This window comes from Camelus bactrianus, chromosome 13 (genome assembly GCF_048773025.1).
Source record: "Camelus bactrianus isolate YW-2024 breed Bactrian camel chromosome 13, ASM4877302v1, whole genome shotgun sequence".
Lineage (NCBI taxonomy): Eukaryota > Metazoa > Chordata > Mammalia > Artiodactyla > Camelidae > Camelus > Camelus bactrianus.
Window position 1 is genome coordinate 59,778,001 of NC_133551.1, and position 16,994 is coordinate 59,794,994.

At 41.5% G+C, this 16,994-nt stretch overlaps 1 protein-coding gene across 4 annotated transcripts; it reads right to left on the reverse strand.

Moving 5' to 3' along the window:
* Window positions 1-317: 317 nt before the first annotated feature.
* On the reverse strand, window positions 318-16,196 carry TRNAU1AP (tRNA selenocysteine 1 associated protein 1). 4 transcript variants are annotated; one of them, XM_010947954.3, is made up of 9 exons: window positions 16,039-16,196; window positions 15,407-15,504; window positions 10,756-10,855; window positions 10,092-10,144; window positions 8,974-9,105; window positions 7,886-8,005; window positions 4,731-4,893; window positions 4,352-4,385; window positions 318-685 (listed from the first exon to the last, which is right to left on the reverse strand). In XM_010947954.3, the coding sequence occupies exons 1-9, from the start codon at window positions 16,063-16,065 to the stop codon at window positions 549-551; spliced, it is 864 nt and encodes a 287-aa protein (XP_010946256.1). In that variant the 5' UTR covers window positions 16,066-16,196; the 3' UTR covers window positions 318-548. The 4 variants fall into 4 exon arrangements, with proteins under 4 accessions (XP_010946256.1, XP_045367332.1, XP_010946255.1 ...); XM_045511376.2 differs by lacking the exon at window positions 16,039-16,196 and adding an exon at window positions 15,883-15,988; XM_010947953.3 differs by lacking the exon at window positions 16,039-16,196 and having other exon boundaries at window positions 15,407-15,867.
* Window positions 16,197-16,994: the final 798 nt, after the last annotated feature.

Here is a 16,994-nt window from a genome sequence, read left to right on the forward strand (position 1 = left end):
TCTAGACTAAGCTGGCCCCAACACTTACATGGGGCACGCAACTTCCCCAGTTCTAATAAATTCTACCTAGCCACCAGACTTGAAGCAAATTTGTTGGAGGGAGTACCTGAAAGCAAATAAAACTGCCCAGTTTGGGAGCATGACAGTGGTTACCCATGTACTCTGACCCCAGAGAATGTTAAGGATTTATGTGCGTGTCACCTATGAAGCTGATTCAGTAGCTGTTAAGATCCATTCTGGTTGTTAATCCCAAAATGTCCTTTTCTCCAGTAGTGTAGCTAACCCCCCTACCTGGATAAATGATTACTGTTCAAAGATGAAGATTGAGGTTCCAGTTTATCTCAGAACAACTGGTCCCTTGGTTTTCAAACTCAAATTGTTCAAATGAAGGCAGCAGTGTCGCAGAAATATTCATAATTTCAGGAAATAGTTGACTACTAAAATCTTACAAAACATTTCAAAAAAGGTAGAAGTTCTTGCAAGTGACTTTTAAAAAAGGAGTCTCTTATCTCCTTTACACAGTCTTTCTGGCTTGTCCTTTGTCCTGGCTACATCATGGCAGGGATCTCTGAAGACACTGTGTCCAGAGGCTGCCAGTGACAGTCCATCAGTGCATCATACAGCTCCTCACTCTGCTCCATGAACTCCTTGTTGGCCTCAGTCACATCCAGCTGCGGCATGGGGTCTGGAAGGGAAGCAAAAATTGGTTCAGGGAGTGCAGAGGGGAGAATCACTCAGCAGTCCCAGGAGACTCAGTTCCCTACTCCCTGCCAGAGTTCTCTCCTTCCTCACCAGCTGACAGCACTGCCTTGAAAGGTTTGTGAGGATGAAAATTGGGTGTACAGTTCACATCTGAAAGCATGGGTTTGAACTGGGTCCACTTGTATGCGGATTTTTTGAAGAGTAAATGCTAGTCTTAGAGAATCTACAGTTGGTTGAATCAGGATGTTGAGGAACGAAGGAAAGGTTACATGTGGATTTTCAACCATGTGGTTGGTAGGGGCCCCTAATCCCAAGTTGATAAAGAGCCAGCTGAACTGACAATGTAACGTATAGTCAGTACTCAAAATAATGGTGGCTGTTACACCTCTAGCTGTCACATGACCTGGATTTTCTGGTGTGGTCCTTTCAAATTTGTGCTTAGGAAGTTGATCAAAATTACTAAATCATGAACTAATGAAGTGACTGTCTAATGAAGGAGTTACGGTCAAGTCCTGATGTAAACCTCACTTTCTTGATTGCAAAAGTGGTATTTGTTAAATCATGACAAAATACATGATAGTATTTTTAATAAACCCGGAACAAGTAAACTTCTTAGAAGGGACTATTACAGAGCATTGAAAATGAACCTCAACCACATCCAACTTGGAAGAATTACACAAAATGCTGAGTGAGTGTTGAACGAAAGAAGCAGGCCAGTACGTTCAGCACAACTGCATTACAGAAAGCTCAAAAACAGGCAAAACTAAACCATACTGCTCAGGGATGCATATGTATGATAAACCTATAAAGAAAAGGAAGGTTTGTTACTATAAAACAACAGTTTTCTCTAGTAGGGTTGTGGGTTGTGACTAGGGGAAGGAGACTGGCAATATTTTACTTGACCGGAATGAAGGTTTCATGGGCATTTTATAACTACATGTTAAACTACATTTTTTGTCTGTACTTTTCCAAGTGTTTATATTTCACAAAATTTTAAAAATTCCTTAACTACTATGACTGATAACACTTTATATTTTCCTTTTAATCTTGCTGGTTTAAAATGCACGCGCACACCCATTCATGGAAACAATTTAAAATTAACTGGAGAAATTGAAGAAGACCTTAATAAAATACGAACACATCCTTGTACTTGAAGACAAATACAGATGGTCCTCAATTTACGATGGTTCATCTTAAGATTTTTCGACTTTACAACGGTACAAAAGTGATACACATCAGTTAGAAACTGTCTTTGGAATTTTGATGGTTTCCCAGGCTGCGATACGTGGTAACTACACTCAAGTGACACTGGGCGGCAGCAGCTCCCAGCCAGCCACGTGGTCAGGCAGGTAAACAACTGATATCCTCGAACTGCTCCAATTAATGAGATAATCAACGCTAATAAAACAGGGTTTATGTTAGATGATTTTGCTCAACTGTAGGTAAATGCTAACTGATCTGAGCATGTTTAAGCCAGGCTAAGCTATAATGTTCGGTAGGTTAGGTGTATTAAATGAATTTTTGATTTAACGTTATTGTCAACTTATGATGGCTTTATCAGGACATACATACTAAGTCAAGAAAGGTCTGCATTAAGATGGCAATATACTCCCCCAATTAATCTACAGAGTCAATGCAATCCCTATCAAAATCACAGCTGCTTTTTTTTTTTTTCATAAATCGACAAGCTGATCATAAAATTTATATGGAAATACAAGGGACCCAGAATAGCCAAAACGATCTTCAAAGTTCAAGGACTCACATTTTCCCATCTCAAAACTTACTAAAGCTACAGTAACAGGCTGTGGCAGTAGCCTAAGCACAGACATACAGATCAGTGGAACAAGATTAAGAATCCAGAACTAAACCTATACATTTAGAGTATATTGATATTCAAGAAGGGTACGAAGACAACTCAATTTGTAAAGAATAACCTTTTCAACAAATGGTGCCAGGACAACTGGATAACTACATGCAAAATAATGAAGTGAGAGCCTACATCACAACTTATACAAAAGTTAACTAAAAATGGATCAAAGTCCTAAATGTAAAACCATAAAACTCTTAGAATCAGCAACTCAACAAAAACAAAAAAACCAAAAACCAAAAAATAAAGAAAAAAAGTCTCTTAGAAGGAAACAGGTATAAACAGGCAATGGTTTCTTAGATATGACACTATGATCCCAAAAGAAAAAATAAGTGGACTTCATATAAATTAAAAACTTTTGTGCTTCAAAGGGTATTATCAAGAAAGTGAAAAGATAATTCATAGAACTGGAGAAGTAATTTCCAAATCATATATCTGATAAGTGACTAGTATACAGAATAGAATATAAAGAATTCTCACAATTCAACAATAAAAAGACAACCCAATTTAAAAATGGGCAAAAGAATAGACATTTCTCCAAACACATGGCCAATAAACATGAATGAAAAGACACTCAACATCATTAACCATCAGGGAAATGCAAATCAAAACTAGAATGAGATACAAACCAGGATGGTTAAAATGTAAAATAGTAACTATTGGTGAGGATACGGAAAGACTGCCAAATGGCTCTGGCTGAGTCTGCTCACCAAGGTCCACCCTTGCTCCTAACTCACAGTGGAACCCTGAGCAGATGAGGTGATGGTCAGCTCCCCATCTGTCAACTAGAGCTCCTGTATCTTGCCCAGCCCACTCCCCAAGGTCACTGCTGTTAGAATCAGAAGACAGCATGTATGTGAAAGTGCTTTAAAATGCTACAAAGCAGAAAGTCTGTTCTTTGCAGGTGATGTTTCTTTAAAGGATATTTGCTTACAGATCACACTTTCCCTGTGACCTCTTGAAGAGTAATTCTTAAAATAGATTTTAAACTTTGAGGCTTTTACCTTAAAGTTTTATGTACACAGAAATCAATAATGTCTGATTTTATGACAACTGTTATTTTACTTCTTGAAGACTTAACATCTGTCCAGAAACACGGTGAAAAAAACTTTTAATTGGTTTTTATAGTTTTTCCAAATCTTAGTGAATCCTTTAAGATGTATGAATATCTCATTTGGAAAAACATTTGTCTGAAGGTTAGCAATTCTTTCAGTTTTACTTTTCTTTCTTTTTCTTTAGTTAAATTCAGTAAAAATGATAATAAATACTTTTAATTTAAAAAATTAATGATCGCTATTACTATGTAGCAGAATTGGGGTGATTTTCAGTTTCTTCATAATACTTTACTGTATTTTCCAAATTTTCAATCATAACTGTTACTTGAATGAGAAAAACATGTAATTTAAAACAGATGGAAGGGGGAGGGTATAGCTTAGTGGTAGAGCACATGCCCAGCATGCACAAGGTCCTGGGTTCAATCCCCAGTACTGCCATTAAATAAATAAATAAACAAACCTAATTACCTCCCCCTCCAAAAGAAAAAAAGGAAAAAAATTAAAACATGAAAAATGAATTTTACAAACTGAAAAAAATATAAGGCAATGGTATTTTTGCCACAGACCTATATCCTGGGGTAGAATGCCACACGTCTAGGGAGTGACAGGTTCCCTCCCCTGTTAGCGAAACCCCCCACCCCAGGCTCTTTGGGAGCTGCACTTCCACCTCAGGTGACACATCTTACTGTAATGATGTGTGAACTGAGTGAAGGGACTTCTTTCTTACCTTCTAATGCATCATCTCCAACTTCTTCATATGTCTGCCAAGAGACCAGAGAGGTGCGTGAGAAGCATAGTGAAATCCCGGCCCGTGACTAAGATGGTGTTTTGTTTTGTTTTGTTGGTGGTGGGGGAGATAATTAGGTTTATTTATTTCAATTGAACCCAGGACCTCGTCCGTGCTAAAGCACGCGCTTTACCACTGAGCTATACCCTCCCCCCAAAGATGGTGTACTTTGAACAAGAGGAACTAGGTTGCTTCATCTTTCCCCCAGTTTTTCCTGAAGCCCAAGCTCCCGTCCTTACCCATCCCTTCCTGGAGAATGACTCAGGTCTCTACAGGATGATGTAACCCAAGAGGGCCAGACTGGCCAGATCACAGTTACCTGCATGGTGCTCTGCGTATAGCCATACTGGGGGTAACTATAGCTGTAGCTGCCTGTGTTCTGGTCGTAGCCCCACTGGGCATAGTAGTTCTGGTACTGCTGGTAGTACTGGTTGTAGCTGTAACTGTACATCTGACTATATTCCACTGGCTTCACACGACTCCTTAAATGAAGACAGAAAAGTCAACAAACAAATGTAAGCAAACATTTCCATAACACTATGTGACCTGAGACTGTTTTAAGTGCTTTAAGCAGATTAACTCAGTTAATCCCCACAATACTGCTATGCAGTAACTATACCATTATTCCTATTTTACAGATGAGGAAAGTGAGGTACAGAGAGGTTACATAATTTGTCCAAAGTCACATAGCTACTAAGAGATTCAAATCCAGGCAGTCTGGTCCCAGAGTCCAGCTTTAAAGACAAGAGCTTTCAATCATTAGGTTTGTCTCTCTAATCAAACCTTGTCAGTGCTGACTTCTCCCATTCTCAAGATCTTGGGGGGCTGTTTTTCTGCCAGCCACAAAGGCTCAGGTGAACATGGCCTGGAGAATCTGGATTTAGGATGATCTAAGAAGCATTTCAAACTACAAAATATCTAATCACCTCTTCTCCTCAAAAAAAGGGGGGAAAAAAAAGCAGCATTCCAGTAGACTGGAGCTGTAGTCATAGCGACCATTTATGGAGTAGGTACTTGGGACTTGTGCCCATTGTTTTTCATACATGGTGTCTTATTTTAAGTTCTGTACGACCCTATGATAGAGCTATTATTTATTATTTCCATTATACAGATAAGAACACTGAACTTCTCTGAAAGGTTAAGTGATTTACCCAAGACTACAGCTACAACCAGAACCAATTTTAACTCCAGGGCTCACACTCCCACCACCCCATACACACTGCCCCAGCACTGACAGACTCAAGACAGCTTGCCAGTGTCCCACATCCTGCCTTCACCAATCAAGGCTGAGGCCCAGGGTCAGTAGAAAGCTTTCTTATCCGATTGCACAGTGATCCGAGCCACTGCTAACCAAAACCAGAATGTCAAGCTTGCAAAGGATCTACTGCTTTCAAAAACATAAAGAATCAGGTGTGGTGAGCTCTTCCCAAATTCCTCATGAGTTCAATGTCTGCTTGGTGAGCAGGACTCAGAACGGTCAGAGAGACTCCACATCTGACTGCGTTCGCATCACCTCCCAATTGGGTGGCTCGATGAAGTCTGATGGCAGATTCCCTCTCCCCGGCCAGCACGAGGCTGGAAACTGCTAATGTTCGTTTCCATGACTCCACCTCCACGTGTCCAAGGAGTCTGTCCCCCTCCTGATATGTTCAGGCCACTGAAGGTACATTTCTCTTCTGCTTCTCCACACTCAGCTCCTACAGTCTAACTCTCAAAGGGGACTCTTACTTTATCAGCCTCAATTCCTAGTGCTTGAGGGCACCTCCCCAGAGGCAGGCATCAAATACTGATGACAATGTTCAGTGAAGAAACAAATATAACAGAATATAACCTCCCTGCAGAAAGGACTTTGTTTCTTATTTACAGCTATAATTTCAAAGTCCAGGACAGGGCCTGCAGAGTCATAGGAACTCAGTTATCATTGACTGAACAATGGTGACACATCAGAAACAGCCGTAACAGTCAACAACAGAGGCTGCTAGACAGAATATACAATCAAAAGAACATCCTGCAGCTGTTAAAAAATATTATAATGATGACAGCTGTTCAACTAGATGGCAAAGTGAGTGTGTACACTGAGTAAGCTGGGAGGAGAGAAGAATAAGCACTGTTATTATAATCAAAAATGAATAAAGAAATGAATCTACCACATGTTAACTGATCCACGTGAAGTGTGTGCGTGTCCATGCCCATGTCTATATCTACATCTATACATCACAGAAGTTTATGGAGAAGCTTGGAAAGGAACTCAGAACTTTTAATTAGTCATCTTAGGGTAATGAGGAAATTTCTCTCTTCTAAATGTTTTCTTTATAATGTTCTTATACATATAATAGAGTTGAGAACAAACAACATTTGGAGGGGGAGGAAGTACTCAGGCTGTATTAAACATGGTTAAACTGTGAAGATCCTCCAAATCTTTTGCTGTTTTAAAAACCAAGATCAGTTGGAAGTCCTGCCCTAAGAGTGCAGCCACTCCTCTACTTGTAACAGGCAGTTTCTCAGTCTTTGCAAAATTGACTGTTGGGGGTGGCAGCAGGTCATTCTTTGTCATGGGGAATGTCCTGTGCACTGTAAGATGTTCAGTCGCATCCCTGGCCTCTACTCACTAGATGCCAGTCGTAGCCCTCCCCCAAGTTGTGACAACTAAAACTGTCTCCAGGTGCTGCTAATGTCCCCTGCTGAGAACCATTGCTTGGGCCAAAGAATGGAAGATTCTGTGCAAAGAAAGGCTGTCTTACATCTGAGTGAAAAACCTGCTTGGTGTTGTAAGGGACGGAGGGTTTTCAGCCTAGTGTGACAGGTAACAGTGATGTATTAATATTCTATTGTGGAGTGCATCATTAGAAAACTCAGTGTAACAAAAACCCAGGACATTTTTGGAAATTCTGTTTTCTAGCAACTTTGTGTGAATTTTTATACAAGCACTGTTTTATGAGTTATATTAAAATAGAAAAATAGAAAAAAATATGGAAAAAAAATTCCGTTCTGTTTGGAGCATTAATTCTTAGCCATTCCCATAGCAGGCGACATTCATAGGAGGTTTGTAGGTTTCACTGATATAAATAAGGCTAAAACTGGATGTAATTTTTGTCTGCTCAGTTCTTATGAATTCCGTGGATAAATTTTTAACAGCGGCACTACTGGGCAAAGAGCAGAGACAGTAACTGTGTGCAGCCAGACTGCTTTTCCAGCATTGCTACCAGTGACGTCTGAATGTATCTGCTTTCCCCAGTTAGAGCTCTCTCTCCTCAACCAGAAACTTCTGGAGGGGCAAGGTTATATTAGTTCCTCCCTAACACCCAGCACACAGCCTGGCAAATATCAGGCACTCATTATTTGCAGCCTGAACTGAATCTCCTGGCAGCCTCCCATTCAGCACATAGGCGATACCCTGATTATCAACAACAGACGAGGCGCATGCAGGTGGGGGTCGGTCCAGAGGCCTCTGCTCCCCAGCAGCACAGGACTCACGCTTTAGGGATCGCCACGCTCAGCCGCACTGGTTTAGACCCCAGGCCTACTGCTCCCTGGCACTCTGTCAGGGCTCGCTTCTGTTCCAGTTCATCTGTGAATTTCACAAAACCATAGCCCCTGCAGGGGGAAAAATAAACAACCCACACTATTTAGAACACAAATGTGATGAAGGTAAAGTCTAAGACTGGGAAAGGGGCTGAGAAGGGAGAGTCCATCAAATGACGTGTGAGACACAAGGATCCTGAGATCTGTAGGAACCCCAACTTTCACCAGTCTCCTCCATACTGTCTTGATGGGGCTTTTTCCCAAATAGTAGCTTCCCTCCCATCTACCGGCAAGTACTAGTAGGAGCAGTAGTAGTAACAGTCACAGAAGGTCAGTCAGCAAATATTTACCAAGTCTGCCCTGTGTGCCAGGTGTTACACCTGGCCCTGGGACTCAGCAATCACAAGCAGACGAGGTTCTGTTCTCCTGAACTCACATTCTACTTGGGGGATAAATGAATGATGGCTAACACTCAATGAGCACTTATTTCATCTGTGCTGAGCATCTTTCCATGGTTAACTCACCGAACTATCCCACAGCTTGATGAAGGGGGTACCCACATTTTAGTGAAGACAGAATCAAAGTTCAGAGGTTTACTAACTTGCCCAAAGTCATAGTGGAAGCAGGATTCAAATTCAAAGCCCAAGATCATAACTACAACTCAGATCAAGAATGACCCTCTCGTGAGGTCTTTCTACTTTTGAAGTAACAATAATAAATAAAAGAGGAAACACCTAAAAAGCATTTCCTGTTGCTTTATTTATATTACGTCACTTAATCCTTATGCTGCCCCCTGAGAGATACAGATACTACTGATCGGTCCCATTTCACAGATGAGGAAACAGGGTCAGAGGTTCAGTTACTCGTCTGCGGCATAAGCCCTGGGCAGCACTGAAGCTGGGATTCACACCAGGCAGTTTGGCTCCAAAGCCTGTGGCCTTAACCACCGTGCAGCATGGCCTCACTACACCATCTCCTTTTCTGGGAAAAATGCTGCAACCAACAGGGTAGGCATCAATCAACAACAGGTAAGGCCTTACTTAGACACGCCTGTCTGGTCCAAAACCACCTTGCCTCCCCGACAGGAGGGGTAGACCTTGACAAAGAATTCATACAGCATGCCATCATCCACATCTGGGGTCAGGTCCCCCACAAAGAGGGAGTACTCGGGGCTAAGAAGAGAAAGCGAAATTCAGAGACAAAGAACAAAACTTTTGCTCTTAGCCCATTCTAGTAAATCTTTTCTAGGTCTTCTTAGAGAACAACCTCTGATGCGTCCTAATTTGTTTCACTTGGCAGTCCTGGCAGAAGAGTTATGGAAGGAGTCCCCTGTCCCAAATCCCTCACCCCCTGAATAAAGCCTGTCTAGCTTCAAGTATTACAGGAGTGCAGATGGAGGGCAGGGCTAGAAGTGCTCAAAGGATAAAACCAGATATTCTGTCTATTTTTAATTCAAATGGTGAAAGACAGAGAGAATAACTGGACCTTCTCTCCTAAAGATGAGCTAAAATGAAATCTCTCAACTTTGAGGACAGAGGTCAGTAACTTCACAGAAACTTTTTCTGTGAAGTGCCAGATAGTAAATATTTTAGGCTTTGTGGGGACACCTCTGGCCTCTGTCACATGCACTCTACCACCATGCACCCTCCCCCCAGAATATTATTCTTTTTAATTTTTATTTTGTGTGGAAGTAGACTATGTCGAATATTGTAATATGTCAATGAACACTCTTGATGTTAATCTTTATACACATCCACGAATAAGTTCTGAAAAGTAGAATGACAAGTTCAATGGCCACAAATCTATCTAAAGCCTTTGATACATTGTTTTAAACCTTTCAAAAAGCGATCTTAAATGCTAAATCAATTTATGTTGCTACAACAGGTCAGTTCTTACCTAATAAAACACCAGTACTGTGGGCAGTAACAGGGCTGGGGGAGGGACCAAATATAGAGAAGACATGGGCCTTGACAAGAAGCATCCTGGAAAGGGTCCACCAATGGGGGTGGGGGATGTCATCCTTCAGAAGGGAGGTAAAATGGGGCCAAACTCAGCTCCCCATCTCCCTCTTTGGGAATGACAGGCACAGTGACACATCTTGTCTCTATCTAGACATTTCCTGGGGCTTGAAGCTAACTTAGGGCTACTCTGTACTTACCTGTTGTCTGGTTGTTTCCCATAAGTGGCATAGTTCAGTTTAAAACGTTTTGCCTGGAAATTTAAAAACAAACAAACTAAAACAGAGAAAGGTGTTTCAAGAGTCAAACAATATTTGAGAAAAACTGAAATAAATTACCTTGGCCAAAACATCTCCCCCTTTCTAAGCCTCAGCTTTTTCTCCTGTATAAAATGAGGGGGTTGCACGGATGACCGCTAAGGGCACTGCCAGCTCCATGGTTCTATGAGCCCAGGTGTGCCAGCGCGGTGCAGCTGTAAGCTAAGTAACTGTGGGAAGAGCAGAATGTAACTCTCTTGAAACGTGTCCTTACTGCTGCCAGCCTGTTCTACTTTCTCAATCAAGCAAGCGGTCTAGATTTTCAAGTCTTCCGTTAAGGGAGGCAGCGGTGCAGAGTGGAAAGGGCATGGATTTTGGAGGCAACCAATCTTCAGTTTGCATCCTGGCTCTGCCACTACCTGTGTTGCCTTGGGCAAGTTATTCCATTTCCCTGAGCTTCAGTTTCCTGGTCTGTCAAAGATAACAATGCCTACTGTTCAGCGTTGTGATAGGATTAAATACAGTAAGTATACAGTAGGGACTCAATAAATGACAGTTATCAATGACAATAAAAATGGCAACATCATGATTATCTAAATGTCCTTACAGGTGTGGCTCCTGGAAGGGGTTTCCCATTGATTTTATGCAAACACTTCTCAGCTGTGGCCAAATCTGCGAATTCTACAAAGCAGTAGCCAGCTGGGATCCTGGAAAGAACAGAAAGAGTAAACTGTTAAAGATGTGATATCTATGTCTTTTCGCATTAGAGTTCCCTCCGGATATATAACCAGAAATGGGATTGCTGGATCATATGCTAAGTTTATTTTTAGTTCTTTGAGGAATCTCCATACTGTTTTCCATAATGGCTGCACTGCATTTCCACCAGCAGTGTAGGAGAGTTTCCTTTTCTCTACACCCTCTCCAGCATTTATTGTTCATGGAATTTTGAATGATGGCCATTCTGACTGGTATGAGGTGATACCTCACTGTAGTTCTGATTTGCATTACTCTGATAATTAGTGATACTAAACATTTTTTCATGTCTATTGGCCATTCCTATGTCTTCATTGGAGAAATACTTGTTTAGGTCTTCTGCCCATTTTTGGATTGGGTTGTTTGTTTTTTTATTAAGTTGTATGAGCTGTTTATATATTCTGGAAATTACTGACTGTACTTCAGTTAAAAAAAAAAAAAAAGATGTGCTATCCAGATGGGAGACTGAGTCTGGGCCTGAAGGGAAGAAAAAATGTTTTCCTAATCAGACCCTGTACTGTTTTTGCTCCCTGCCATAATCCAGTTCAGAATTTACAAACCTGAGTATAAGGACTGCCAATTTAGGCCAGTCCCAGACTCATTTATTTTGTGTTGTATCACCTACGAAGTACTTTTGCCAAAAATGTTTAATGCAATCCAATGAAACCTTTAAATCTAATGTCCAGTTTTCAGGAAATATTAGGAACAAAATAAGTAAACCACCACCACAAGGAAACAAATAAATCCAGAAAGCAGGACCAGAATCCAGAATGTAGAACCTTGTATGAAACAATTAATCTTACCTCTTTAAAAAGTCAATGTTGTGGGGAGTGTATAGCTCAAGTGGTAGAGTGTGTGTTTGGCATGCACAGGGTGCTGGGTTCAATTCCCAGTACCTCCTCCAAAAATAAATACATACATACATACTCTAATTATCTGCCCTCCACCAAAAAAAGCTAAATAAATAAAGTCATCTAGAAAATGTAAAGAAAAACAAATTTTAAAAAAAGTCACTGTTAAGAGAAAAGAAAGAAGTGGGCTTTTCTACATTAAAAAAAGGACAAAAAAACTAAATGCAATGGAGAATCTGATCTCTGGATCCTAATTCATTAAAAAACAAATAAAAGCTATAAAAACACTCTGGGGAGAATTATAAAAATTTAAATGTAGACTGGCCATTGTGTGATATTAGGGAATCATTGTTAATTCTGTTAGTGTGATATGAGCATTGTGGTTGTGTAACAGAATGTCCAGGGATTGGCAATGTAAGCTCAAATATTTAGCGGTGAAATGTCTCAATGCCTGTAATTTACTTTCATGGTTCAGGAAAGAGAAAGTATCTACCTACCTAAATCTATCTTTATTGACAGACAGGTAAGGAAAATATGGCAACATGTTACCAATTTTTGAAATTAGGTGGTAGCTCTATGAGAGTTCATTATGCTATTTTTGAAGATTTGTTTTAAATTTTTCATAATTAAAAAGGTTTTTTGATCACCTTTCACAGGCCAGGCTGATACAGAGTTAAAGAATGTGGTTCCTATGCTTAAGAAACTTACAATCTAGTTGGACAAAGTAAACCCATAGGCCTTACCTAACTGGGGGATGTCTGTGCGATTCCTGGTGTTCTATTTTTTAAAGCATCACTGAGAAACATGAGTAGGAGGAAGTGGCTAAACCCTGACATCCTTTCCTACTTAAGAGATTTACACTGAAAACATTTAATTTTCCTTAACATCAGCCTTAAAGCTATCACCAGTAAAATAAACCAGTTTTCTGGAAATACAATATTCAGTGCAGATAACCCTGCAGACACCCAGCCAAGAAGGTACAGGCAAGGGCAGTACCCAAGCCCAAGGATCTCAGAAGACAGTCTAAGAGCTCCATAAGTGTTTGCTGATGCTTAGAGGAATGGCTGGCCATTCTGTGCCTTCTGTCTTGTGTGTGCTAGAACCTTACGGCTCACAGATGTAAAGACCACCACCAGTAAGAGCTGAGCATTACTGAGCCAAACACCGTGCTGGCCACCTCACCTGCACCGGCTCATCTACTCCTCATGGAACTCTATGAGGGAATGAAACTATCCCTCCCACTCAGGTATGGAGACCGAGACCTAGGATTTTACAAGATGCCTTAACCCACACAGCTGGTGTGTGCCGAAGCTCGAAGCTGGGACTTGAATTCAGGGTAGTCTGACCACATTCTTTCCGCAATACTTTACTATGAAAACTTCCAAATATAAAAACTGAAGGAATTGTACAGCAAACACCATATATATGTACATACATACACACACACAGCCTACCCTTCAATTAACACTTTTTAGATATATGCATTTCCATGTTTATTGTAGTTCACAATAGTCAAGACATTCTATTAACACTTTATCAGCCTTATTTTATCACATAGCTATTCATCTATCCATGCCTCCACCCATTTGTCATTCTTATTTTCTGATACATTTTGAAGTTGCAGATATTGGTGTACTTCCCTCAATTACTTTAACATGCTTATTAACGAGAGTTCAATAACTATTTTTTTTCCCCTTTTAAGGTTAAATTTACATGCAATGAAATGTACAAATTCTTCCAGAGGCTGAGTTATTTCCATCACAGATTAATTTTGTGTATTTTAGAATTTTAAATAAATGGAATCATATATTAACACCTCTTTCACTTAGCACCATGCCTTTAAGATTCATTCATGTTGTCACTATATTAGCAGTATGTCTCTTTTTATTGCTAAGTTATTCTATTGTATGAATATACCAATATTTATTTATCTGTGAATACCTGGGTTGCAGTTTTGGGCCATTGTCCAAATGCGTTACGCACATTCTTTTTCAAGACCTTTTCTTTGGTAGATGCATGTTTCCATTTCTCTTGGGTAAATACCTAGGACTAGACTTGCTGGCCCATATGGGAAATGTATATGAGAAATTGCGAGACACTTGCTCCAAGGGGCTGTACCATTTTATAATCCCACCAGTGATGAATGACAGATGTGGCTGCTCCACATGTGATGCATTCTTTTTTTTTAATCTTTGTTGAATTTTTAAAATTGTGGTTAAATATACATAACACAAAAATGTGTCATTTTAACCATTTTAAGTGTACAGTTCTATTAAGTACATTCACACTGTTGTGCAACCAATGACTGCATTCTTAAACACTTTGCTCTATTGCATATTATTCTTCCTTGTGTCTTTTCTTATTCCCCTATCTTCTCTGTTCTTGGTTTTTAATTTACATTTATTTATTTTACAGTATTCTTATAACCCACTTCAAAGTCTTTGTCACACAAGGCAGAATAAATGTAATATGTCTGTAACTGCCATCATTAAGACGCAGCTAGAGTTTAGTAATCAAGTGCAGGAAACAATAATTCCAATTCTTATTTCAATTAAGATGAAAACGTGAGAACCTATGTCAGTGTTTTAAAAAGTATAACGTATTACAGAAAGTATTTTCACACCAGTAGCTGATGTGAAACCAGTAGGGTTTTCCATCTACAAGAACAAGAGGAAAAATATTTAGGCCAGCATGATCTACTAGTCAGAAAATCTGTCCCTGGGTACAGGGGTTCTGAATATACAAAGTACCTGTTCACCACACAGCCAGAGTTGGCCATATATTGCATCTCTCATCTCTATTTTTCAACTATTTGACATTGTAGCAAGCTGCTTTAGTACTTGGCACAGAGTAGATGCTTCGTAAACACTGTCAAATTGATAAAGGAATCCTGTTATTTCTAACTAGGAAACCTAAGACCTTAAAAAAGAGAAATAAGAAACTGGAGGCAACAGAGCACCACTAGCTGAAAATATACTCTGCATTTTGCTGTTTACATATTTATTGTCTCATTCCACTAGACTGTAGTAAATTCCACGAGGGGACAGACTGGCTTGTTTCAGTCATGTACCTCGGAGATCTAGAACAGTGGCACATAGTCCTGTCCCCATAGCATTAAGGGCACTCGTGAGCTTTGAGAAAAGACCTGAATTAGAGTCCTGGCTTCCCAATTAAAAGCTGTGTAACTTTAAAAGTTATTAAGCTTCTCTAATAATAGTACTTAGCTCAGAGGTTTTTGTGATTTTAAAGTGCTTATTACCTAGTAAATCATAATGTTTTTATACTATATGCCAGGCAACTGCTCTAAATGCTGAATTCGAATTAACTCGCATTTAATCTTGACCAGAACTCTATGAGGCAGGCGCAATTATTATCTCCATTTTTATAGTCAAGGTGAAGGAGAGAGGTTAAGTAACTTGCCTGGTTAAGGTTACACAGCAGACAGAGCTTTCAAACCCAGACTGGCTTCAGAGTCCAGTCCTTAAGCAATATGCTATACTTCCTCTCAGTAAACCCCCAAATGTTAGTTTATATCATTATAATAACGGTTACTAGGGGTGAGAAGCTCTGACTACGATGTTTACCTTCTCCTGAATGACACTTGCAGCACGATTTATTAAGGGAGAAGTGAGAGGATGGAAGGAGAGAACATACCCAGTGAGGCGGTTTCGGATAATTTTGACGCTCATCACGGTCTCCCCCATGGTGGCAAAGGCTCTGGAGATGAAGTTCTCATCCATGTAGGGCTCCAGCTGCGTAAATACAAGAGCAGAGCAGCTCAGGCCAGCATCCAGGCTCCTCATTCCTGGATCCGGGGCCCCTCCTGGTCAGCCCAGGGTCGGCGGCACGCTGCGGGCCGGAGTGGTGTGGGGGTGAAGAATTTCCATCTGCCGAGTGATCTGAAGCCCAACTTCTGCTTCTCAATCCCTTGCCTTCCTTCTCTTCAAATTTGCTCCTTTTAGGGAGCCTTCCTCATGGACTCAGGAACGCCATCCCTTCAGTCCTGGAACCAAGGCGCCCTTCAATCTTTGGGATTCTTCCCATTCTATCCGCCCAAAGAACCTCCCTTTCCCGTCTGTGAACCCGAGCGGGGCCCCACGACGCATCCCCCTCAGACTCAGCCCCTTCACCTAGATGCTGGAGCTCGCTTTGGCGTCTCCTGAAAGAACTCCCCTCCCCATTCACTTCCACTCTTTTGGTATCCCAGGAACGCCCCCGTCCCTTCCCTTTCTTCTCATGACACTAAAATTCCTCCTCCGCAGACCAGGGCGGCCGTGCTCACTCACGTCACCCATCCATAGGCTGGCCGCCATGCCCGAAGCCCCGCCAGGCCTTTGCCGGCCACCCTGGCGGGCGCGGTGGCTAGTCAGCGGGGCCGGGACCTCCACGGAGCATGCGCCTCCGACGCTTTCTGCGCACGCTCCGCAACTCGGAGCCCAGGGCCGCGCCTGCGTGCCGCTCAGGATTTTTCCGGATCCCCGAGGGCGGGACTCAGACGGGAGCCAGCAGGGTGGGGCGGGGCAGGCGCCGCCTCGCGCTGGACCTTGGGTGGCGCGGCTGATAGGCTTTCTCAAGTTTCTGACTTTATTTAAACACACACGTACATATAAAATTAGAAAAGTAGTATATGCTCATTGTAGAAAATTGCAAATATAAGCACATTTTAAAAAAAAGTGAAAGATCCCCTTTGGGAGCCTGAACGATCCAGTTTCACTGTGTGCCCTCGAGCAGTTTACTGACTGACCGGTCCATCCCAGCCACCCCTTCACCCCGCGTTTCCCAGTTTGCAAGGCTTATGTGTGATTTCTGTTGAAGCTGGAATGGGGTTCTTCCATCATTCCCGTGTATAGCCTTAGGACGCGGGGAGGGGAGGGTTAAAGGGAGAGTAAATTCTATCACCTCAACTAATCAGTCCCCAAGCCTTGTTACTCTTTCATGCATCCCATCTCCTTACACGGGCCCAAACCTCCAGGAGCTCTAGTCAGTCCCAGAACAGTGACCTGCCATCGAAGGCCCTCAGTAAACACGATTTGATGATTAGATAACACAGACGGTTTGACTTCCTAGTCCGGGTGTCCCTGTTTGATGCCCATTTCTCAGAATGTGAAGCTTCCCTAGGTGATTGTCATCTCCGACAGTGAAGCCCCTCCCAAATGCTTGAGGATCTGTTTCCTGGGCTCCCTTTGCACTAATGGGCCACTAATGCCCTTCCTTTTCAGTTTACACATCCCAAGCTTGGGGT

Excerpts from the sequence above, each read along its gene's own strand:
- TRNAU1AP (XM_010947953.3), bottom strand. The coding sequence starts at position 15,555 with ATGAGGAGCCTGGATGCTGGCCTGAGCTGCTCTGCTCTTGTATTTACG. Across the intron at positions 8,006-8,973 it reads GACCAGACAGGCGTGTCTAA|GGGCTATGGTTTTGTGAAAT; the intron begins GTAAGGCCTTAC and ends TTCCCCCTGCAG. Across the intron at positions 4,386-4,730 it reads ATACGCAGAGCACCATGCAG|ACATATGAAGAAGTTGGAGA; the intron begins GTAACTGTGATC and ends GTCTCTTGGCAG.